This window comes from Aotus nancymaae, unplaced genomic scaffold (genome assembly GCF_030222135.1).
Source record: "Aotus nancymaae isolate 86718 unplaced genomic scaffold, 86718_ANA_hifiasm-v0.15.2.pri h1tg000010l, whole genome shotgun sequence".
Classification (NCBI taxonomy): domain Eukaryota; kingdom Metazoa; phylum Chordata; class Mammalia; order Primates; family Aotidae; genus Aotus; species Aotus nancymaae.
The window spans coordinates 38952224-38978406 of NW_026988421.1; the positions used below are offsets into that span (position 1 = coordinate 38952224).

Below are 26183 nucleotides of genomic sequence, written 5' to 3' on the forward strand. Positions count from 1 at the left end.
TTTGTACCAGCAGCAGTGGCAGCATGGGAGTGGAGGGGGGTGTGAGTTGCTAGTGTCCATGTGCACGTTTGCAGCAGCAATTGCGGCATGATTGGGTGCCTGAATGCCAGTGGGGGAAGCAGCATGTACTCATGCAGCAGTAGCATGGTGGGGTGCACGCACCTACTGATGCAGTGGGGAGAAATGAGGTCCACTCACCCACAAACCTTGGAAAAGTGGTGGGAAGGTTACTGTGCACAAATTCATGCTGGCAAAGCAGTGCAGGGGAGGTGGTGATGGGGGAAGGTTGCAGGTAGGGTGGTGTGTGTTGGTGGTGGCCACTCTGTTGGACTCTATGACAGTCAGGAGTGGTCTGCTGGTGACGGACCTGTGCCCAGGAAGTAACCTGGTTAGGCATCGAGGGTGCACTGCAAGTGAGTGTGGCCAGGCTGGGGGCCTGGGAGAGGCCAGCAGTCAGAGAAACACTCAGATTGGTCTGGCACCGTCTCACAGGCAAGGCCGCCCTACTCTGTTCAGGTCTGACAGTCATCTCAAGGGTAAAGTCTCCTAGAGCAGCACGGTGGGTCTTGAGAGATGGGCATCCCTGGCCATGCTCCACTGCAGATGTTCCCATACCGAACCATCTGGGTTCCACACAGGCTGGAGTCCTGTCCCTACCACCTGTGTAAGCAACTCTCTTGCTAGCTCAAGTGTCCATGGGAGTCATGGACTCTCCTGTTGCCAGGATTCTGAAGGTCCGTTGCAAGAGCAGGCTGCTTCTTGCCTGTTCAACTCACCCTTTCCACAGGAGTTGCTGGGAGTCATGAATGAGTTCCAGTACTTGGTAGCCCCACTCAGGTTTCCCAGCTCCTTCTCCCTTCAGCCCAGCATCTATGTCCTCCATCTGTCTAATCTCAATGCCTTCTCTCTGAAGATCTGCTTGGAGTGTGCCAGTCTTCCTGATGTCCCCTCTCTGTGTGGCAGATGTTCCTCCTGGATGCATCTAGTTGGCCATCTTGGCTGCATATCTCCATTATTGTCTTTTTAACAGCCTTTTAAGACTAGCCTCCTTCACTTAGCAATATGTATTTAAGGTTTCTCCATGTCTTTTATGTCCATTTGGTATCTCATTTCTTCTTATCACTGAATAATTTCCGTGATATGGAATGTACCACAGTTTATCCCTTCACCTATGGAGGGATATTTCTGGTAATTAATAAGGCTGCTATAACCATTTGTGTGCAGGTTTTTGAGTGAACATAAATTTTTAACTCATTTGGGTAAATATGTATGAGTATAAGTGCGGGATCATATGGTAAGTCTGTGTTTAGCATTGGAAAACAAATGAAAATACAACCTATCAAAATTTGTGGGACATAACAAAAGCAGTGTTGAGAGGGCAATGTATAGCACTGAATGAATATATTAGCAAAAAAATCTAAAGTTAATCATTTAAGTGCCCACCTTAGGGAACTAAAACGAAAGAGCAAATTAAATCCAAGGTAAGCAGAAGACAAAATATCATAAAAATTGGAGAAGTCAATGAAACTGATAAAAGGGAATAGAGAAAATCAACATGACCAAATTATAATTTTTTTGAAGAGATCAATAAAAGTGATAAATCTCCAGCAAGACTAATCACAACAGAAAGTGAGAAAACACGAAACTAAATGAAAGATCATTCTCACGCTGATTCTATGGATATTAAAAGGATAATATAGGACTATTATGAATAACTCTATGCTCATAAATTTCATAACCTAGATATGTTACTGAAAAACACCATCTACCAAAATTAATATAAGGAGAAACAGATAATCTGAATAAGCCTGTGTCTATTAAATGTACCAAATCAATAACTGTTAACCTTCTAAAATAGAAAACACCAGGTCAGACGGCTTTAATGGTAAATTCTACCAAATATTTAAGAAATAAATGATACTAATTCTTTACAATTTCTTCCAGAAAACAGAAGCAGAGAGAATAAATTCTAAGTCATTCTGTGAGGCCAGCATTACCCTAATACTCAAACCAGAGAAAGATATTACAAGAAAGGAAAATTATAGACCAATACCTCTCATGAACATAGATGCAAAAAGTCCTCAACAAAATATTAGCAAATTGAACCAAAAATATACAAAAATTATACAACACAACCAAGTGGGATTTATTTCAATTTATGCAAATCTAGTTCAACATTTGAAAATGAAGTAATTCATCACATCAACAAGCTAAAAAAGAAAAGTCTCCATCCAGCCTTGTTCCCTTGCTGGTGAGTTGTCTGTTGGGGGAAATAGGGGAGGGACAGTGGGGGGTGGGGAGGTGGGGAGAGATAGCATGGGGAGAAATGCCAGATAAAGGTGATGAGGAGAAAGGCAGCAAATCACACTGCCACGTGTGTACCTATGCAACAATTTTGCATGTTCTCCACATGTACCCCAAAACCTAAAATACAATAAAAAAAAGGAAGAAAAAAAAAGAATAAAAGTTTAAGTTGAAATCATAAAAAAAAGAAAAATCATGTGATCATATCAATAGATGCAAAAGAAGCATTTGATGAAATCCAACACCCACTCATGATAAAAATTATCAGCAAACAAGAAATAGAAGTGAACTTCCTCAACTTGATAAAGAACATTTATTAAAAAAACCTACAGCTAACATCATAATTAATAGTGAGATACCAGATGTTCCAGGTTCATTTTGTACTTTCCCTGCCTTGGTCTTAGAATTAGCCATTTCTCTAGGGAGCTATGTTTTTTTTTTTTTTTTTTTTTTTTTTAGTGTGAAATGGTATTTAGAAACCAAGATAAGTACAGTGAAGTACTTATTGCTACATTGCTACTGGCATGTTATTGCTGTAGGCCCTTTCAGTGCACAGGACTAGAACATACACACTTGCATGCACACACATGTATCTACATCTATTAAAAACCATGAGATCATTACAATGCCTCCAACTTGAATTTAATTCCCGGAATTGTTTTTAGCCTCCCTCATCCCATATTGGTATCTCCCTTTTCTAAAATGAGAAACCTGACTCTCAGAAACTGATATATTTACTTATTTGTTTAGTTCAACAATACATAGTATGTAATTTCAGAATTATTTGTCTATACCACTGAGGGGGAAAAAAATCCCAAACTACTAAGAAAAGTTAAAGATCTAGGATTACATAAAGTACTATGTATAAAAGTTTTTCAGTCGAAGTTTTGAAAATATGGTTACAGTATTCATTCAAAATATACTTAGGGTTAATTATTTTCTGTCTGTATTTCACTTTAGGGGTTTTCCCCTCATGTCTGTAGATTCAATTTTTTAATGTACATAAAACATTAATATTTCAAGTCAAAAGAACTCAGAGAGGACTGGTCCATGCTGGCGTAGGCTGAGTGGCTGTCATGTGGGTTATGCCATGGGGCCTCATGCCAACCATGGCCAAGTTCTTGGTGCACAGGTAGCATGGTGTGTGCTCCAACTGTAGCTGTGTCAGCATGTTATGACGGTATCCAGTACCAGTCTGGCTACCAGAATCCCCAACAGTAAAGAGAAATACTCAAGACTCTGCAGCACAGATGATGCCCACATTGGTCTTTAGTCTACGGAAAGCCCTCCTAGCCAGTCTCGGTGGTTGATACCTATAATCCCAACAGTTTGGGAGGCCAAGCAGGAGGACTGCTCAAGGCCAGCAGTCCAAGACCAGCCTGAGCAACATAGTGAGATAAGGGATAATTATCTTATACCTTGTACTTATCTCTACCTTCAAGTTCCAGTGGAAGACCTTGGTAAAATAAAGTATCAGCGTATATCCATCTGCAATAATTTTTATTTGCTTTCTTACTGACAGCAACCAGGAATTTTTTAAGCCACAGAGTAAGTGTTCAAAATGTGAACACTTTCTCTGTTTACCAATCCTTGGCCAGCTCTGATTTGGTTCACCAATAGTTTGTTCAGCATATAACTTGGGTCATTCTGACCTTTGTAGATTAAGATGTTCTGTATGTCATCCCTTTAAGAATTGGACTTTTGGCTGTTTCCTAATAAAAAAGGTAGGTAAGTGGTTATTATTGAGAATTTATACTTTGTTGCTAGCAAATCTGTATTATGATGTTGTTTGCTAAAGATCATAGACTCAGCCTGGATCCCTTGAGGACTAGATTGCCTTAGGTTGATTCTGTTTCCTAGTTTGCAAAAAATGACTTAAATTCAAAAGAAATTAAAATTCAAAAAAAAAAAATTAAGTTCAGAGAAGTGTACTTAGGAATGGAATTACTGGGTTACAGAATATGCATATGCTTAGTGTTAGATCATGCCAAATATTTTTCCCAAAGTGGTTGTACCAATTTATACTTACATCATCAAGGGATGAAAGTTCCAACTGTTCCACAATACATGGTAAAGTTTTGGAACAATTTTATTAATTTTGACGGATATGTAATGTTATTTTCATTTCTTTAATGACAAAGGATGTTTATATTTAATAGTGAAGTACTTGGGGCTGGGCGCGGTAATCCCAGCACTTTGGGATTACGCCTGTAATCCCAGCACTTTGGGAGGCCGAGGCAGGTGGATCACCCGAGGAAAGGAGTTCGAGACCAGCCTGACCAATATGGTGAAACCCCATCTCTTAAAAAAAAAAAAAAAAAATAGTGAAGTACTCATATTGGGAATAAGACAAAGAGGTCTGCTATTACTACTTTTATTCACAATTGTGAAAGAGGTCCCAGTCAATGCAAATACATGCATACATCCATATAAGACACAAGAATTAGGAGATAAAACTCTCCTTTTCAACAAATGACAAGACTGTATACACAGAAAATCCAAGTTAATTTACTGATGTATTATTATAATTAATGGATTAATATAGCAAAGTCACTTGACTCTTGAATACAGGTTTGAATTGTGCAAGCCCACTTATGTACAGATTTTCTTTTACCTCTGCCACCTGAGACAGAAAGACCAACCCCTCCTCTTCCTCAGTTTACTCAGTAAGGATCAAGACCTTTATAACAGTCCACTCCTACTTAATAGATAATAAATATATTTTCTCTTCCTTATAATTTTCTTAATAACACTGCCTTTTCCTTAGCTTACTTTATTGTAAGAATACAGTATATAATACATGTAACATATAAAATATATGTTAACTGTTTATGTTATCAGTAAAAGTTCTGGTCAACAATAGGCTATTAGTAATCAAGTTTCTGGGGAATCAAAAGTTATACACAGATTTTTTTTTACTGCATGGGGGTTAGCGTCCCAAACCCTCACATTGTTCAAGGGTCAACTGTATTCAGATAAAGATAAAGATATGAAAGCAGTTCCATATATTAGTCACAATTGGAAAATGAAATGATAATAGCATCAAAAAACATGAAGTACCTAGAAATAAATTTAATGAGAAATGTGTAACACTTCCACCCAGAAAACTACAAAACATTACCAAGAGAAATTAAAGAAGACCTAGGTACCTAAAGGGATACAGTATGCTTATGGATTGAAAAGATGTCAATTTTTCACTAATTGATCTATAGCAGTAGGGTTCTCAAAATGTGGTCCCTGGGTCAGAAGCATCAACATATCCTGAGAACTTGTTACAAATGAAAATTCTTGGGCTTCACCCAAGACCTGCTGAATCTAAAATTCTGTATTTTAACAAGCCCTTCTTGTGATTCTGATAGAGGCTAATGTTTAAGAACCACTGTTGTACAGATTCAGTGCAATTCCAATGTAATTAAATAACTTATCTCCTTTTGCTGAGTAAGTAAAGCATGATTTTAGCATGTCTTTCTTAAAAATGATTGGATATAAAAGTATTTGCTGCTTAATTCATGGTTAAAAATAAAAGAATAAAATAATCTAACTTTCTGAGAATTCCAGCTACATTTACTATAAAATTGCATCAGAATTTCTAAGGTAATTATGTTATAAGGTGATTTTTACAATATTTGTGTGGCTGCTTTTGAAATACAGAAGAGACAAAGAATTATACTACTTGCATGTCATAATACTTACTGTATTAATTAAGGTATCATATACAGCATTCACAAATTTAGCATTAATCCCAGAGTCTTCAATGGTATTAAATGAGGCAGTGGCATCTTTCTGCAAATTCAATTTAAGATTTAAGTATATTCAACATTTTAAAGACTATTCTTAGTAATATTTGAACCATACTATTCCTTTATAATTTCTACTATTTTTTAGTCTGATAATTCAAGAGAACTGTTAGACAAAACTTCTGAAAATAAAAAGAAATGTACGAAGATTATTTTAATAACTTTCTTTTTTAAAACTGAAAGAATGGAGTTAAACATTAACATTAGAGCAAGTAAAAACAATATTTAAGGGCTGGATGCAGTGGCTTACACCCATAATCTGAGCACTTTGGGAGGTCAAGGTGGGAGGATCACCTGAGACCAGGAGTTCAAGACCAGCATGGCCAACATGGTGAGACCTCATTTTTACTACAAATAGAAAAATTAGTCAAGTGTGGCAGTAGGCACCTGCAATCCCAGATACTCAGGAGGCTGAGGCATGAGAATTGCTTGATCCTGGGAGGTGGAGGCTGCAGTGAGCCGAGATTGCGCCATTGCATTCCAGCCTGGGCAACAGAATGAGACTCCATCTCAAAACAAAACAAAAAACCCTCCTAAGAAAACCCATGTACTTATATAATATTTGTAATACTACATAATTGTATATACTGTATAATTTCTGAAATCAATATATATGCATGTTTAAATCAACATTGAGTAGAAAATGAGGTAAATTTATTGTATCATTTTTGGAAAATTGAAAACTAAAAGTGAAATGAAAAATGTGTTTTATGTATAATTACCTTAAATGCAGCATTTAATTCTGGGAAAGAATCAAATGTTGTTAGATAAAAATCATGTACTGCTTTCCAATCTCCTGATGACTTAACTTTTTCTACATCTTCCCTAAAATGAAAACATACATTAACCATATTTATATATAGACATATTCAGATAAATTGGCATTACTTTTTAATAAGTGTCACCAAACATGCAATACAAAATACTGAAACCAAATAAAGAAATATGTCCCAGTTAGTTAATATAGTTTATGGATTTATAATTCTTAATTGGATTAAGATACTAATCCAGCTTCAACTTTCCCATTTATTTATTTTTTTAAAAAAGATAATTCTTAACAAGTCTCTTTCAATGATCACTCTTTCCTTCCCTTCATAGCTAAACTTCTGGAGACTTGGTTTACATTCTGTCTTTATCATTCCCACTTAGTCATCAAATATGCATTTGGATTTTTTTGAATGGTGACATAACTTTTATAGTATGTGTCACACCATAAATGAACTCTTATTTTTAAAAATGGTAAGTCTATTATTTAATTGCCACTTTTATCTCTTTTTGCCTGTTTTGATTCACAGACTCTTACTTAGTGTTTCCTTTATTTTGCTGCAGCCTATCTAACTCTTACCTGTTATTCATACATTTATTTTCTTTCACTTTCAACTTGAGACATCTAGTCTTTTGAATCTCTACTCTTGGCTAATACCTTATAATGATCATGAAGTTAAATTAATTTCTCAAATAAAGACATTAAATTATATAAAGTGCTGACATGCAGATGACTATACATTTACATAGTAAGCTGAAACTTACTGAAAGTCTTTCATAGTTTTGGGCTGGATAGGAAGAATACATTCTGGAAGGACTGGGGCCTTCACTTCGGATGATGATGCATCCATAGAGATACGCTGTTTTTGTCTAACATCAAGGCTAACTGGTGGTTGGTCTCTCACTGTGAAGTATAAAAACACATTCAAAATAATGAATCATTAAACTTTTCCAAATTATAAAACACAAGATTAATTGAACATGAACAGAACACAAATGAATTATTTTGTATTACATTCACTCTGAGAATAAAGAAAAGCCAACCATAGTGAAGGGCACTTACTGGAGGGCTTATTTGCCCACTCCCCTACAGCATTCGCAACACATATTAGGCTGTAACTTACATTGATGTGTATAGTTAATATAGAGCTTCTTCCCTTTTTCCCTTCCCCCTCAAAATTGTCTGTCAATGTAATTTAACATTTCTTTCTTCTCCTCTCTTCCCAAAAGTCACCTTTCAGGGATTATTTCAATGAAGCTCAATGTTTTTAATGTTTATTAGCTTTTTGAATACAGTTACTATTATTATAAGTCACACATTGCTTAATGATGAAGACACATTCTGAGAAACATGCCAGTAGGTGATTTTGTCACTATGTGAACATCATACAATGTACTTACACAAACCTAGATGGTATAGCCTACTATACACCGAGGCTATATGGTATAGCCTATTGCTCCCAGGCTACATATCTGTATAGCATTTTACTGTACTTAATACTGTAGGCAACTGTAATATAATGATAAGCATTTGTTTATTTAAACATATGTAAACACAGAAAAGGTATGGTTAAAATATTGTATTATAATCTAGGGGACCACTGTCATATACGTGGTCCATCCTTGACTGAAACATCATGACTGTATATGCACTTATGTCCTCTCTAAGTCTTATAATTTTGATTTCTGAAAACAGAAAAGTATCTGAAACATTAGATTATTCTGTTTATATAATTTTGTCATTTCAAGAATGTTATATGAAAGAAATCACACCTGTGTAACCTTTTCATATTGGTTTTGTTTTACTCAGCATAATTTTCTGGAGATTCATCCAAGTTGTTGCATATACAGATAGTTCATTCCTTTTTATTAATAGTATTCCACTATATGGGTGTACCATGGCTTATGTAACTATTCAACCATTGAAGGACATCTGTTTTTAGGTTATTGTAAATAAAGCTGCTAGAAACATTTGTGTAGAGGTTATTGGGTGAAACAAGTCTTCATTTCTTTGAGGTAAATGTATGGCAGTTACATGTTTAGTTTTTTAACAGACTGCCAAACTTGTTTTCCAGAGCGGTTGTATCATTTTACATTCCTACCAGCAATATATTAGTGATCCAGTTTCTCTATATCCTCACCAGCATTTGGTGTTGTCACTATTTTTTTACAGTTGCGTAATATTACTGTGTGATTTTAATTTTCATTTTCCTAATGGTTAATCATGTTGAACATCTTTTAATGTGCTTAGTTTTCACCCATATATCCTCTTCAGTGAAATGTCTCTTTACATCTTTTGCCTGTGTTTTAACTGGATTACTTACTTTTTTGCTGTTAAGTACTGAAAGTTCCTTATATAGTCTAGATAATAGTTCCTTGACATATATAAATAGTTTGCATATATTTTCTCCCACTTTGTAGCCTGTCTTTTCATCCTCTGCACAGGGTCTTTCTCAGAGCAAAACGGTTAAGTTATGATGAAGACAAATTTATAAATTTTTCTTTTATGGAATATATTTTTGGTGTCAAGTTTTAAGAACTCTTTTCTAGCCCTAGAGGCCAAAGATTTTTTACCTATGGTTTTATTTTTTTTCTAAAAGTCCAATCATTTTACATTTAAGTCAATTACCTATTTTAACTTAATATTTGTATTAAGGTGTGAGTTTCAGGTTAATGTTTATTATTTTTTGTCTATAGATATCCAATCACTCTGGCACCATTTATTAAAAAGGCTAGTTTTCCTCCACTGAATTGCGTTTGCACTTTTGTCAAATTACAACTGGGCATATTTGTGTGGATCTATTTCTGGGCCCTCTATTCTGTTCTACCAATCCTTGTATCTCTCCCTCCACTAGTATCTCAGTATGATTATTGTAGCTATATAACAAAAATCAGGTAGACTGATTCTTTTAACTCTATTCTCTAAAAGAACAGTTTTAGCCATTCTAGTTCTTCTGCCTTTCCAAGTAAATGTGAAAACAATCTTATCTATATCAACAAAAACAAACAAAAAAACTTATGGGAATTTTCACAGGAATTGCATGAAATTTGTGTATGAATTTGGGGAGAACTGGCATCTTTACTACAATAAGTGTTCTAATCCATGAACACAGTATGCCTTTGCACTTACTTACATCTTGATTTCTTTCATCAGCATGGTATAATTCTAAGCATACATATTCTGTAATGTTTGCTAGATTTAAAACTTTTGCTTTTTAAGTCATTACAAATGACATGCATTTTTATTTTAGTGTCCACGTGTTCACTGTTAACATAAAGAAATATAACTGATTTTGTGTTTATCTTGTATTCTTCAACCTTACTGAACTCACTTATTAATTCTAGGAACGTTTTTTTTGGGAGATTTTATGGGATTTTTTTTTCATAGACAGTCATGTAATCTGCAAACAGGGACAGTCTTATTTCTTATTTTCTAATCTACATTTTAAAAAAATTCTTCTTGCCTTCTTGTATTGGCTAGAATTTACAGCACTGAGTTGAATAAGAGTAAGAGCAAACATACTTGCATTATTCCCACTCTTAAAAGGGAAAGCACTAAGTCCAGCCATTAAGAAAAAGGGTAAGCTTTATCAATATAAGGGTACTCCCTTTGATTCTTAGTATGTTGAATAAGAGTGCTAAGAGCAGACATCCTTGCCTTGTTCCTGACCTTAAGGTAAAAGCATTCAGTCTTTTCACAATTATAGAAAATGTTAACTGCAGGATTTTTCTAGATGCTGTTTATCAAGTAAAGGAAAATATTCTCTTTTCTTATTTTTCTGGGAGTTTTAATTTTTTCATCATGAACAGGTGTTGGATTTTGTCAAATGATTTTACTGCATGGAATCCCTCCCAAGCATGTTAGTATGGTGGATTACATTAATTGCCTGGAATGACCTTTCAGTCATGATGTGTAACTTTTCATATATCGCTGAATTTTATTTGCTAATATTTTGTTAAGGATTTCTGCCATCTATATTCCTGAGGGATGTTGATCTGTAATTTTCTTTCTTTTTCTTTTTTTTTAACTATCTTTGTTTGGTTTTGTAATAAGTGTAATACCAGTTTGTAAAATAAAATAGGAAGTGTTCCCTTCTCATCTATTTTCTGGTAGAGACTGCACAAAAATGGTGTTAATTCTTTAAGCATTTGGTAGAATTCTCCTGTGAAACCATCCGGATGTGAATATTCCTTTTTTAAAGTTTTAAAACTAGAAACAATTTTCTTAGTGGTTATAGAACTATTCAAATGAACTATTTCAAACTAGAGATGCAATAGCTTTTGTTTTTTGAGGAATTGGTCCATTTCATCTGAAATTTATGTGTGTAGAATTGTTTGTAGTATTTCCTTATCTTTTTTGATGTTTACAGGGTCTGTTGTAATATCTCCTATTTCATTTATGATACTGATAATCTATGTTTTTGTCAGTCTTCCTAGAGGTTTGTCAATTTTATTGATCTTAACAAAGAACCATCTCTTAGTTTTATTGATTTTTCTCAATTTTTTTTGTTTTCAATTTGACTGATTTTATCTTTATATTTCCTCCTTCCTGCTTGCTTTGGGCTGATTTTCTCTTCTTTTCCTAGGTCCATGAGCTAAAGGCTTAGATCTTCGTTTTGAAACTTCCCTCCTTTTCCAATATATGCATGACTGCCATAAATTTCCCTCTCAGCACTGTTATAGTGGTATCCCACAAAATTTTGATATATTTTATCATATTTTCATTTTCATTCCATCCAATCCATTTTTTAATTTCCCTTGAGACTTTATCTTTGAAATTAATTTGAATTTCCAAGAATTTTGGAGATGCTCCTGTTATTTTCTGTTACTGATTTCTAATATGATTACAGTCAGAAAACATACTTTGCATTATTTCAACTCTTTAAAATTTCAGAGTTGTTTTATGGCCCAGAATATAATCAGTCCCATTGGCACTTGAAATGCCATGTGTATTCTGTTGTTGGGCAGAGCGTGCTATAAATGAGGATTAGATCCTGTTGGTTGATAGTGGCACTGAGTTCTTCTATATACTTGTTGATTTTCTATCTAGTTTCATCAAATATATACTTAGAGTTGGAGACTTCAATACCTAATTGTGGATTTTTCTGTTTCTGCTTTCAGGTATTTTCTCTGCATCTTTTATATCTCTGCTGTTTGGCGTGTATGCATTTGAAATCACTATATATTTTTGGGTGATTATCCCTTATATCATTACATAATGTTCCTCACGTGTCTCCATGAATTTAATTTGTTCTAAGCCCACTTTATCTGAAACTAATATAATCATTTCTGTTTCCTTTGACTGATGTTTGCATATTTCTTCCTCTATCCATTTGCTTCCAACCTGCTTATACTGTTACATTTGAAGTGAATTTATTATAAATAGAATACAGTTGGGTCATATTTTTTGTTTACTCTGACAGTATCTTTTATTTAGACTATTTACATTTAATGTAATTTTTGATAAGGTAGATCTTAAGTCTGTGATTTTATTTTCTTTTCTCTCTGTTTATCACTTCTGTTACTTTTCTGGCCATTGCATGTTAAAAATGTTTCAGAATTCTCTTTTGATTTATATATAGTGTTTCTGAGAGGTTTCTCTAGATATTACCTTATAGATATACGATTTATCATAGGCTACTCATATCATTTTACTAGCTGGAATGAAGTATAGAAATCCTACCTCCTTTGCCTACCCCTGTTTATAATTTTCTTTTTGTGTGTGTGACAAGGTCTTGCTCTTTCACTGAGGATGGGGTGTGGTGGTGTGACCATAGCTAACTGCAGCCTCAAATGCCTGGACTCAAGTGATCTTCCCATGTCAGCCTTCTGAGTAGCTAGGACTACAGGCATGCACCAACATGTCTAATTTTTAATTTTTTTGTAGAGACAGAGTCTCGCTATGTTCCCTAGGCTGGTCTCAAACTCTTGTCCTCAAGCCATCCTCCTGTCTTGACCTCCCAAAGCACTGGGATTACAGGTGTAAGTTGCTGTGCTCAGTCATAATTTTCGTAAGTATTTCCTTTACATACATTTAGAACCACACCAGCGTTACAATTTTTGTTTCAACTACCAAATATAATTTAGAAAACAATAGAGGAGAAGGAAAGTCTATTGTATTTATCTATACTTTTGTTCATCACTTTCTTTCCTCTTTCCTGACATCTCAAGGTTCCTTCTTTTTTTGTTTCCTTTCTGTTTACAGAACTTCTTTATTCTTTTAGAGTAAATCTAATGGCAACAAATTCTTAGTTTTTCTTCATCTGAAAATGTCTTGATTTCCCTTCCCTTCATTTCTGAAAAATATTTTCATCAGGTATAGGATTCTGCATTGATAGTCCTTTTAGCATTTGAAAAATCCAGTAGCATATCCTTCTGGTGGCCTCCATGGATACTGAAGAGAAATCTGTTATTTAAATGGTTTTTTTGAGGGGCTGCATCTGGTGAGGGCCTTTTTGCTAATAGGGACTCTGCAGAGTCCTGAGGTGGTGCAGGGCATCACATGGTGAGGGGGCTGAGTGTGCTGGCTCATAGCTCTTTTCCTCTTTTTATAAAGTCAACAATCTTATTCCCATGATAACCCATGATTCCATCAACACATGAATGAATTAATCTATTCATAAGAGCAGAGCCCTCATGACTCAATTACCTCTTAAAGGTCCCACCTCTCAATACTGCTACACTGGGGATTACATTTCAACATGAATTTTGGTGGGGACAAATACTCAAATGACAGCATTCTAATGTGTCAATTTTTCCTGGCTGCTTTCAACATCTTTTTGTTGGTCTTCAGTTTTGACAGGTTTAATTATGATGTTTCTTGCTGTGGATTTCTTCTGAATGAAGTTTGTTTAGCTTCTTGAATCTGCAGGCTTATGTCTTTCACCAAATGTAGGAAATGTTCAGTAATTATTGGGTTATGTTTGCAGTCCTACTGTCTTTTCCTCTCATTCTGGGACTCTGATAATAGGAATATAACACCTTTTGTTATAGTATCAGAGGTCCCTGAGACTCTGTTGATATTTCATCTATTTTCTATTGTTAAGACTGAATAATTTCTATTGCTGTCTTCCATTTCATTGGTTCCTGTCCCCTCCATTCTGTGGTTGAGCCCATCTACTAAGCTTTTTACTTTGATTGTAGTATTTTCTCAAGTATTAACACTTCTAAATCAACAGAACGATTAATCTTACAGATTTTAAGTTCTACAATGAAATATACATATATAGAATTGCTATACTCTAATGTAATCAGGATATATTTTCAACTATGCAAACACAGCCATATCAGTTGTCACAGAAGTAACATAGCTAATAAGGTCTTCCTACCTTCTTTACCTGCGCTTGTATTCAAGCATCTACCCTTGGCTCTATCATCCACAGTAATAAGCAAAGATAAATTTCCTTAGTGTTGGAAAATATTTTAAACTTCCATATTAGAAGATAGCATACACATGCTAATTTTTTATACAACAGCAATGGTTTCCAAACTTTACTGTAAATCAGAATAACCTGCAGAGCTTGTTAAAACTTTAAAACAGAGACTACTGGGCCCTCCCCAAAGTTTGTAATTCAGTAGGTCTGGAGTGGGGCACAAGAATTTGTATTTTTTTTATGACTAAAGTTCTAAGATAAATGTGCAGAAGGTACAGGTTTCTTACATAGGTATACACGTGCCATGGTGGTTCGCTACATGCATCAATGTGTCACCTACATTAAGTATTTCTCCTAATGCTATCTCTCCCTTAGCCCACTACCCCACAAGAGGCCCCAGTGTGTGATGTTCCCCTCCCTGTGTCTCATTGTTCAACTCCCACTTATGAGTGAGAACATGCGGTGTTTGGTTTTCTGTTCCTATGTTAGTTTGCTGAGAATGATGGTTTCCAGCTTCATCCATGTCCCTGCAAAGGACATGAACCCAACCTTTCTTAAGGCTGCATAGTATTCCATGGTATATATGTGCCACATTTTCTTTATCCAGTCTATCATTGATGGGCATTTGGGTTGGTTCCAAATATTTGCTATTGTGAACAGTGCTGCAATAAATATACATGTGCATGTGTCTTTATAGTAGAAAGATTTATAATCGTTTGGGTATATACCCAGTAATAGGATTGCTGGGTCAAATGGTACATCTGGCTCTAGATCCTTGAGGAACTGACACACTGTCTTCCAGTGTAAAAAACAGTGTAAAAGCACTCCTATTTCTCCACATCCTCTCCAGCATTTGTTGTTTCCGGATTTTTTAATGATCGCATTCTAACTGGCATGAAATGGTATCTCATTGTGGTTTTGATTTGCATTTCTCTGATGACCAGTGACGATGGTCACTTTTTCATGTTTGTTTGTCCCATAAATGCCTTCTTTTGAAAAGTATCTGTTCACATCCTCCACCCATTTTTTAATGAGATTTCTTTTTTCTTGTAAATATGTTTAAATTCCTTGTAGATTATGGATATTAGCCCTTTTTCAGACGGATAGATTAAATTTTTCTCCCAATCTGTAGGATGCCTGTTCAATTTGATAATAGTTTCTTTTGCTTTGAAGAAGCTCTTTAGTTTAATTTGATCCATTTGTCTATTTTGGCTTTTGTTGGCCACTGCTTTTGGTATTTCAGTCATGAAGTCTTTGCCCATGTCTATGTCCTGAATGATATTGCCTAGGTTTTCTTCTGGGGTTTTTATGGTTTTAGGTCTTATGCTTAAGTATTTAATCCATCTTAATTTTTGTAGAAGGTGTAAGAAAGTGGTCCAGATTCAGTTTCCTGCATTTGGCTAGCCAGTTTTTCCAACAGCATTTATTAAATAGAAAAACTTCTTTCCATTACTTGTTTTTGTCAGGTTTGTTGAAGATCAGATGGTTGCAGATGTGTGGTGTTATTTCTGAGGCCTCTGTTCTATTCCAATGGTCTATATATCTGTTTTGGTACCAGTACCATGCTGTTTTGGTTACTGCAGCCTTGCAGTATAGTCAGAAGTCAGGTGGTGTGATGCCTCCATCTTTGTTCCCTTTGCTTAGGATTGTATTGGCTATCTGGGCTACCTTTTGGTTCTACATGAAATTTAAAGTAGTTTTTTCTAATTCTGTGAAGAAAGTCAATGGTAGCTTGATGGGGATAGGACTGAATCTATAAATTACTTTGGGCAGTATGGCAATTTTCATGTTATTGATTCTTCCTATCCATGAGCATGGAATGTTTTCCCATTTGTGTCCTTTCTTATTTCCTTGAGCAGTGATTTGTAGTTCTCCTTGAAGAGGTCCTTCACATCCCTTGTAAGCTGTATTCCTAAATATTTTATTCATTTTGTAGCAATTGTGAATGGGAGTTCACTCATGATTTGGCTCTCTGTTTGTCTACTATTAGTATATAGGAATACTTGTGATTTCTGCACATTAATTTTGTATCCTGAGACTTTGCTGAAGTTGCTTATCATGAGCTAAGAAGATTCTGGGCTGAGATGACAATGTATTCTAAATATACAATCATGTCATCTGCAAACAGAGACAATTTGACATCTTTTCTTCCTATTTGAATATTCCTTATTTCTTTCTCTTTCCTGATTGCCCTGGCTGGAACTTCTAATACTATGTTGAAACCGAGTGGTGAGAGAGGGCATCCTTGTCTTGTGCTGGTTTTCAAAGAGAATTTTTCCAGCTTTTGCCCATTCACTATGATAGTGGCTGTGGGTTTGTCATAAATAGCTCTTATTGTTTTGAGAAATGTTCCATAAGTACCTAGTTTATTGACAGTTTTTAGCATGAAGAAGTGTTGAATTTTATTGAAGGTCTTACTGCATCTACAGAGATAATCATATCGTTTTGTTTAATAATCATTGGTTCTGTTTATGTGATGGATTATGTCTATTGATTTGTGTATGTTGATCCAGCCATGCATCCCAGGGATGGAGACAACTTGATCATGGTGGATAAGCTTTTTGGTGTGGTGCTGAATTCGGTTTACCAGTATTTTATTGAAGATTTTTGCATCGATGTTCATCAGGGATACTGGCCTTGAATTTTCTTTCTTTCTTGTGTCTCTGCCAGGTTTCGGTATAAGGATGATGTTGCCCTCACAAAATGAGTTAGGGAGTAGTCCCTCTTTTTTTCTTAAGTCCCTCCTTAAGCTGATAAGCAACTTTATTGTTTGGAACAGTTCCAGAAGGAATGGTACCAGTTTCCTTTTGTGCCTCTGGTAGAATATGGCTGTGAATCTGACTGGTCCTGGGCTTTTCTTGGTTGGTAGGGTGTGAATTACTGCTTCAATTTCAAAACTTGTTATTGGTCTATTCCGGGATTCGCTTCTCCAGGTTTAGTCTTGGGAGGGTGTATGTGTCCAGGAATTTATCCATTTCTTCTAGATTTTCTAGTATATTGGCATAGAGATATTTATAATATGTGGTGATGGCAGTTTGTATTTCTGTGGGATCAGTGGTGATATCCCCTTTATCATTTTGTATCATGTCTATTTGATTCTTCTCTCTTTTCTCTTAGTCTGGTTAGCAGTCTATTTTGTTAATGTTTTCAAAAAACCAGTTCCCAGATTCACTGATTTTTTTCAAGGGTTTTTCATGTCTCTATCTTCTTCAGTTCTGCTCTGATCTTAATTATTTCTTGTCTTCTGCTAGTCTTTAAATTTGTTTGCTCTTGCTTCTCTAGTTATTTTAATTGTGATGTTAGGGTGTTGATTTTAGATCTTTTCCACTTTCTCCTGTGGGCATTTAGTGCTATGAATTTCCTTCTAAACAATGCTTTAGCTGTGTCCCCAAGATTCTGGTATGTTGCATCTTCATTCTCATTTGTTTCAAAGAACTTATTTATTTCTGCCTTAATTTTGTTATTTACCCAGTAGTCATTCAGGAGCATGTTATTCAATTTTAAAATAAGTGTTAACTGGAGCTGAGAAGAAAGTATATTCTGTGGATTTAGGGTGGAGAGTTCTGTAGATATCTATTAGCTTTGCTTGGTCCAGATGTGAGTTCAAGTCCTGGATATCCTTGTTGATTTTCTATCTCATTGATCTGTCTAATATTGACAGTGGAGTGTTAAAGTCTCCCACTATTATTGTGTGGGAGTCTAAGTCTCTTTGTAGGTTGTTAAGAACTTGCTTTATGTATCTGGGTGCTCCTGTATTGGGTGCATATATATTTAGGATACTTAGCTCTTCTTGTTGCATTGATCCTTTTACCATTATGTAATGCCCTTGTCTCTTTTGATCTTTGTTGGTTTAAAGTCCGTTTTATCAGAGACTAGGATTGCAACCCCTGCTCTTTTTTGCTCTCCATTTGCTTGGTAAATCTTCTTCCATCCTTTTATTTTGAGTCTATGTGTGTCTCTGCATGTGACATGGGTCTCCTGAATACAGTACACTGATGGATCTTGACTTTGTATCCAGTTTGCCAGTCTGTCTGTGTCTTTTGATTGGTGCATTTACACTGTTTACATTTAATGTTAATATTGTTGTGTGAATTTGATCCTGCTATTTTGTTACTGGCTAGTTGTTTCACCCGTTAGTTGACTTAGTTTCTTCATTGCGCCTTTGGTCTTTACCATCTGGTACATTTTTGCAGTGGCTGGTACTGGTTATTCCTTTCCATGTTTAGTGCTTCTGTCAGGAGCTCTTGTAAGGTAGGTCTAGTGGTGATGAAATATCTCAGCAACTGCTTGTCTGTAAAGGATTTTATTTCTCCTTCATTTATGAAGCTTAGTTTGGCTGGATATGAAATTCTGGGTTCAAAGTTCTTTTCTTTAAGGATGTTGAATATTGGCCCCCACTCTCTTCTGGCTTGTAGGATTTCTGCCAAGAGATCTGCTGTGAGTCTGAGGGGCTTCCCTTTATGGGTAACCCGACCTTTCTCTCTGGCTGCCCTTAGCATTTTTTCCTTCATTTCAACCCTGGTGAATCTGATGATTATGTGTCTTGGGGTTGCTCTTCTTGAGGATTATCTTTATGGTGTTCTCTGTATTTCTTGGATTTGGATGTTGGCCTTGCCTTGCTAGGCTGGGGAAGTTATCCTGGATAATATTCTTAAGTGTTCTCCAGCTTGGATTCATTCTCCCCATCATATTCAGATATACCAATCAAGCATAGATTAGGTCTTTTCACATAATCCCCTATTTCTTGGATGCCCTGTTCATTTCTTTTCACTCTTTTTTCTCTAATCTTGCCTTCTCATTTTATTTCATTGAGTTGATCTTCAATCTCTGATATCCTTTCTTCTGCTTGATCGATTTGGCTATTGAAACTTGTGTATGCTTCACAAAGTTCTCATGCTGTGTTTTCAGCTCCATCAAGTCATTTATGTTCTTCTCTAAGCTCATTATTCTAGTTAGCATTCCGTCTAACCTTTTTTTCAAGGTTTTTGGTTTCTTTGTGTTGGGTTAGAATATGTTCCTTTAGCTCAGAGAAGTTTATTACCCATCTTCTGAAGGCGGCTTCTGTCAATTCATCAAACTCATTCTCCATCCTGTTTTGTTCCCTTACTGGTGAAGAGTTGTGATCCCTTGGAGGAGAGGCATTCTGGTCTTTGATGATTTCATCCTTTTGAACTGGTTTCTTCCCATCGTCATGGATTTATCTACCTTTGATCTTTGAAGTTGGTGATTTCTAATGGGGTCTCTGAGTGGACATCCTTTCTGCTGATGTTGAAGCTATTTCTTTTCGTTTTTTAGTTTTCCTTCTAACAGTTAGGCCCCTTGGCTATAGGACTGCTGGAGGTCCACTCCAGACCTTGCTTGCCTGGGAATCACCCATGGGGGCTGCAGAACAGCAAGTATTGCTGCCTAACCTTTCCTTTGGTAGCTTCATCCCAGAAGGGTACCTGACAGTTGTCAGCTAGATCTCTCCTGTATGTGGCGTCTTTTTGGTTATGCAGGGGTCAAGGAGTTACTTGAAGAGGCAGGCTGTCCCTTGTCTGCCTGCAGAGGTGCTGCTGGCCTGCCATGGGCTCAGTCCAACTGCCATGTAAGCTTCCTCTGGCTTTTGTTTACACAGGTAAGATCAGTTATGGCAGATGCTCTTCCCCCTTCCTAGCTTGATCATCCCGGTTCAAGCTTGAACTGATGTGCTGGCTGCAAAACTCTCAAGAAAGAGGGCTTCAGTTTGCTGGTCTTAGTGGAGGTGGGATCCAACAAGCTGTATCACCTGTCTACTGCTTTCACCTCCCTCTTTCTGGGGAGCGGGAAGTTCTGTCCTGCAGGCTGTCTCGATGCTAGTCAAATCATCTGCCCTGATCTGTGCCAACAACCCGCAATACCAGCCGCAGCTGCTGCTCAGATCTGTGCTAGTAACTCACAGAGCTTTTCAGCCTGGCAGCAATCTCCTTTTCTGTAGGTTGCAAAGGCCATGGGAAAAGTGCAGTATCTGAACCAGAGTACCAGAGGGGAAGAGTCCCCGACCCTCCGTCCAGTTGCACTTCCTGGGTGGGGCACTGCCCTGCCCTGCTTTGGTTTGCCCTCCTTGGGCTACACCCATTGTCCAACCAGTCCCATTGAAATGAACCTGGTACCTTGGTTGGAAATGCAGAGATCGCTTGCTTTCTGCATTGCTCTCACTGGGAACTGCACTCTGGAGCTGTTTGTATTTGGCCATCTTGGCGGAAATCCAGTCTGTGTCTTTTAACTGGGGGCATTTAGGCAGTTTACAGTTAAGGTTAATATTGTTATGTGTGAATCTGATCCTGTCATTATGATGCTAGCTAGTTATTTGGCTACTAGTTGATGCAGTTTCTTCAGTGTCGATGTTCTTTACAATTTGGTGTATTTTTGCAGTGGCTGGTACTGGTTTTTCCTTTCCATATTTAGTGTTTCCTTCAGGAGCTCCTGTAAGGCAGGCCTGGTGGTGATGAAATCTCTCAGCATTTACTTGTCTGTAATGGATTTTATTTCTCCTTCGCTTATGAAGCTTAGTTTGGCTAGATATGAAATTCTGTTCTTCAAGAATGTTGAATACTGCCCCCACTCTCTTCTGGCTTGTAGGGTTTCTGCAGAGAGATCTGCTGTTAGTCTGATGGGCTTCCCTTTGTGGGTAACCTGATCGTTCTCTCTGGCTGCCCTTAACATTTTTTCCTTCATTTCAACCTTGGTGAATCTGACGATCATGTGTCTTGGGGTTGCTCTTCTCGAGGAGTATCTTTGTGGTGTTTTCTCTATTTCCTGAATTTGAATGTTGGCTTGTCTTGCTAGGTTGGGGAATTTCTCCTGGATAATATCATGAAGGGTGTTTTCCAACTTGGTTCCATTCTCCCCATCACTTTCAGGTACACCAATCAAACGTATGTTTGGTCTTTTTAAATAGACCCATATTTCTTGGGGGCTTTGTTCATTTCTTTTCATTCTTCTTTTTCTAATCTCCTCTTTAGGCTTTATTTCATTAAGTTGATCACCAATCTCTGATATTACTTCTTCCGCTTGATTGATTCAGGTATTGATACTTGTGTATGCTTCACAAAGCTATCATGCTGTGTTTTTCAGCTCCAGCGGGTCATTTATGCTCTTCTCTAAACTGGTTATTCTAGTTAGCAATTTCTCTAACCTTTTCTCAAGGTTATTAGTTTCCTTGCATTGGGTTAGAACATGCTCCTTTAGCTCGGAAGAGTTTGTTATTACCCACCTTCTGAAGGCTACTTCTGTTAATCTGTCAAACTCAATCTTCGTCCAGTTTTGTTTCCTTGCTGGGAAGAACTTCTGATCCTTTGGAGGAAAAGTGGCATTGATGCTGTTTCTTTCTGTTTCTTTTTGTTAGCTTTCCTTCTAACAGTGAGGCCTCTCTGCTGCAGGTCTGCTGGAGTTTGCTGGAGGTTCACTCCAGACCCCGTTTGCCTTAGTATCAGCAGCAGAGGCTGCAGAACAGCAAAGATTGCTGCCTGTTCCTTCCTCTCAAAGCTTCAGAGAGGTACCTGCCAGATGCCATCCCAAGGTCTCCTGTATGAGGTGTCTGTCGACCCCTGCTGGGAAGTGTCTCCCAGTAAGAAGGCACGGAGGTCAGAGACCCACTTGAGGAGGCAGTTTCCCTTATCAGAGCTCAAGCATTGTGCTGGGAGATCCACTGCTCTCTTTAGAGCTGGCAGGCAGTAACATTTAAGTCTGCTGAAACTGCGCCCATAGCCTCCCATTTCCTTGGGAAGAATTTTCATTTCTAACATGTTCCCAGGTGATGCTGATGCTGCTAGTCTGCACACCATACTGAGAAACACTATTCCATGGTTTCTGATGATATAGAACAGTTTATTAAATATACTTCAGTTTTATGGTTAATTTTATATCCTTCATTAATTATGGAAATACCTAATTTCTAGTAATTTGTACTATAAACACAAATTGGACAGAGGTTCAGTTTATAAGTAAGTGAAATTGAGGGAATGTGTTCTCTTTCCGGATCCATGAGGGGGTGTAGTTTTAAGGGCAAGAATTTCCCGGCAGCATGCTCCCCAACCATCTCTATCCATCCAGGAGATTTAATGGTTTATGTTTGAATTTTGTGGGCACGGGAAGAAACTAAAAGTCAATCACTCCAGCAGAAGTTCTAAGAAACTAATTTCATTGGCCCAGCATCTTGCGGAAGGTGGAAATTTCTCCCAGGATGAATTCCCCTGCTCCTTCTCCCACACCAGATTTCCAGCTCTCTGGAATCCCCTCCCACATGGTGGGTGCTGCCTTTCCCCTCTGGGATTTCCTCTCTGGAATCCCCTTCCATGCTCTTCATGGAAGTCTTTCTCTTCTTCTCTTTTCTCTACCTAAATAAAATCACCTTTCTGCAACACTTCTTGGGTCCAATATTTACTTTTATGAGCCTACAGTGCACCTGCAGTGGTCCCATTGCTTATTCTTTAAGAGGCTGGAGACCAAGAACCCACAGCATTCTCTTGGGGGAGCTGTGCCTCACCAGCACCCAAGAAAAAACCCAGTGACAGAGGTACTTGTAAGATGGCCACTTAGGAGCAGCTCAGGATTGCAGCTCCCAGTGAAAGCACAGAGGGTGAATGGACACCGCATTTCCAGACGGATTTTTATTGCCCACAGACCAGGAGAATCCCAGGCGGAGGAGGCCCACGGGTTGCCAGCGCAGCTGTTTTGGCCCATGTGGCTGTTTTGGCTGGCATGGCTGTTTTGCTGGCACCCTGGCGTGGTGGTTCTCTGTAAAAAACACTGTCTGGGTCTGGCGAGTGGAGGTCCAGGAAGCCACAGTCGCCCATTCATCTAATTAAAAAAGGGGACTGAAACAGGGAGCCAGGCCAGGAGATTCCCGGGCAAAAAAAAAAAGGCATCACGAATCTCAGCGCCACTGTTTCAGCCAGCTCAGTGGGTCGCCGCACGGGAAAGTACACAGATCCCAGCACCTTTTCAGCAGGCAAGAGAGTCGACCATTCAACTAAAAGAAAAAAAAAAAGGCTCTGAGGCAGGGAACCAGGTGATCAGGCTCAGCTGGTCCCACCCACACACACGCACACAAAAAACCCAGCAATTGGAAATGCTCTGGGTTGAGAGCTTCACAGCAAGCACAGCTGAACCTGGGATGGTGCAGCTCTGTGGGGGAGGGGCGTCCACCATTACCGAGGCACTCCACTACGGAGGCAGTCCGCCATTGCCAAGGCAGCCCGCCACTGCCGAGGCAACCCGCCATTACAGAGAGAGTCCGTCATTACAGAGGCGGGCCACCATTGCCAAGACAGTTCTAACTACACCCATATAAACGGGACGGCAGAGAAGTTCACATGGCAGCTGGGCGGAGCCCACAGCAACTCAGCAAAGCCTCTGCAGGCAGACAGTGACTAGCCTGCCTCCTTGCTAGACAGGGCAGCCCTGAAAATAAGGCAGCAGCATAACAGAAATTCCTAAATAAAGACCTAACACCCTGGGACAGAGCACCTGGGGAAAAAAAAGGGGTGTATGAGTTCAGCTGCGGCAGATGTAAACGTACCTGCCCAGCAGCTCTGAATGAACAATGGAGCTCACAGCTCAGCATTTGAGCTCCTATAAAGGACAGACTGTCTCCTCAAGCAGCTCCCTGACTCCCATATATCCAAAGAGTCACCTCATAAAGGAGAGATCAGACTGACATTTGGCGGGCATCCTTCTGGGACAAAGATAGCAGAAGAAAAAACTGGTAGCAACCCTTACTGTTCTGCAGCTGCTGCAGGTAACCCCAGGCAAGCAGGGTGTGGAGTGAACCTCAGCAGTCCTACAGCAGAGGGGCCAGACTGTTAGAAGGAAAACTAAGCAACAGAAATAACTTCATCATCAGTAAACTAGACGTCCACTCAGAGACCCAATCTGAAAGTCAGCAACTACAAAGACCACAGGTGGATAAATCCACAAAGATGGGAAGAAACTAGCGCAAAAAGGATGAAAACACCTGAAACCAGAACACTTCTCCTCCTACAAAGGATCACAACTCCTCATCAGCAAGGGAACAAGGCTGGATGGAGAATGAGTGTGATAAAATGACAGAATCAGGCGTCAGAAAGTGGGTAATAAGAAACTTCTGTGAACTAAAAGAACATGTTCTAACCGAATGCAAAGAAACCAAGAACCTTGAAAAAAGATTTGAGGAAATGCTAATAAGAATGGACAACTTAGAGAGGAATATAAATGAATTGATGGAGCTGAAAAACACAACACGAGAACTTTGTGAAGCATGCACAAGTTTCAAAGCCAAACTGACCAAGCAGAAGAAAGGATATCAGAGGTCGAAGATCAACTCAATGAAATCAAATGAGAAGGCAAGATTAGAGAAAAAAGGGTAAAAAGGAATGAACAAAGTCTCCAAGAAATAAGGGACTATGTGAAAAGACCTAACCTACGTTTGATAGGTGTTACCTGAATGTGACGAAGAGAATGAATCCAAGCTGGAAAATACTGTTTAGGATATTATCCAGGAAAACTTCCCCAACCTAGCAAGGCAGGCCAATATTCAAGTCCAGGAAATACAGAGAACACCACAAAGATATTCCTCTATAAGAGCAACCCCAAGGCACATAATCTTCAGATTCACCAGGGTTGAAATGAAGGAGAAAATGCTAAGGGCAGCCAGAGAGAAAGGTTGGGTTACCCACAAAGGGAAGCCCATCAGACTTACAGCAGATCTCTCAGCAGAAACCCTACAGGCCAGAAGAGAGTGGGGGCTGATATTCAACATCCCTAAAGAAAAGAACTTTCAACCTAGAATTTCATATCCAGCCAAACTAAGCTTCATAAGTGAAGGAAAAATAAAATCCTTTGTGAACAAGCAAGTACTCAGAGATTTCATCACCACCAGCCTGCCTTACAAGAGCTCCTGAAAGAGGCACTACACATAGAAAGGAACAATCAGTACCAGCCACTCCAAAAACATACCAAATGGTAAAGAGCATCAACACAATGAAGAATTTGCATCAACTGACGGGCAAAACAGCCAGCTAGCATCATAATGGCAGGATCAAATTCACACATAACAATATTAACCCTAAATGTAAATGGACTAAATGCCCCAATCAAAAGACACAGACTGGCAAATTGGATAAAAAGACAAAACCCATCAGTGTGCTGTATGCAGGAAACCCATCTCACATGCAAGGATACACAAAGGCTCAAAATAAAGAGATGGAGGAAGATTTACCAAGCAAATGGAGAGCAAAAAAAAGCAGGAGTTGCAATTCTCATCTCTGATAAAATAGACGTCAAAGCAACAAAGAACAAAAGAGACCAAGAAGGACATTATATAACGGTAAAAGGATCAATGCAACAAGAAGAGCTAACGATCCTAAATATATACGCACCCAATACAGGAGCACCCAGATATATAAGGGAAGTTCTTAATGCCTTACAAAGAGATGTAGACTCCCACACAATAATAGTGGGAGACTTTAACACCCCATTGTCAAGATTAGACAGATCAACCAGACAGAAAATTAACAAGGACATCCAGGACTTGAACTCAGACCTTAAACAAGCCAACCTAATAGACATTTACAGAACTCTCCACCCCAAATCCACAGAATATACATTCTTCTCAGCACCACATCACACCTACTCTAAAATTGACCACATAATTGGAAGTAAATCACTCCTCAGAAAATGCAAAAGAATGGAAACCATAACAAACAGTCCCTCAGACCACAATGCAATCAAGTTAGAACTCAGAATTCAGAAACTAACACAAAATCAAACACCACATGTTCTCACTCATAGGAGGGTGTTGAACAAGGAGAACGCATGGACACAGGGAGGGAAGCACTATACACGGGGGTCTGTTGGGCGGGAGGGGGGACAGCAGCGGGGTGGGGAGTTGGGGAGGGATGGCATGGGGAGAAATGCCAGATATAGGTGAAGGGGAGGGAGGCAG

The 26183-nt window shown here is 38.2% G+C and overlaps 1 protein-coding gene across 3 annotated transcripts in view; it reads right to left on the reverse strand.

The window, feature by feature from the left end:
- Positions 1–26183, reverse strand: part of HECTD2 (HECT domain E3 ubiquitin protein ligase 2) — a 106312-nt gene that overhangs the window by 46841 nt on the left and 33288 nt on the right. For all 3 annotated transcript variants that reach the window (XR_010341779.1, XR_001107869.3, XM_012454765.3), the window contains exons 3-5: positions 7632–7770; positions 6824–6926; positions 5998–6087 (exon numbers count right to left, since the gene is read on the reverse strand). Coding sequence is in view for 1 of the 3 variants with exons in the window: in XM_012454765.3 (XP_012310188.1) it covers positions 5998–6087; positions 6824–6926; positions 7632–7770 (332 nt within the window). In the remaining 2 variants the exon portion in view is untranslated. The remainder of the gene's footprint in view (positions 1–5997; positions 6088–6823; positions 6927–7631; positions 7771–26183) is intronic.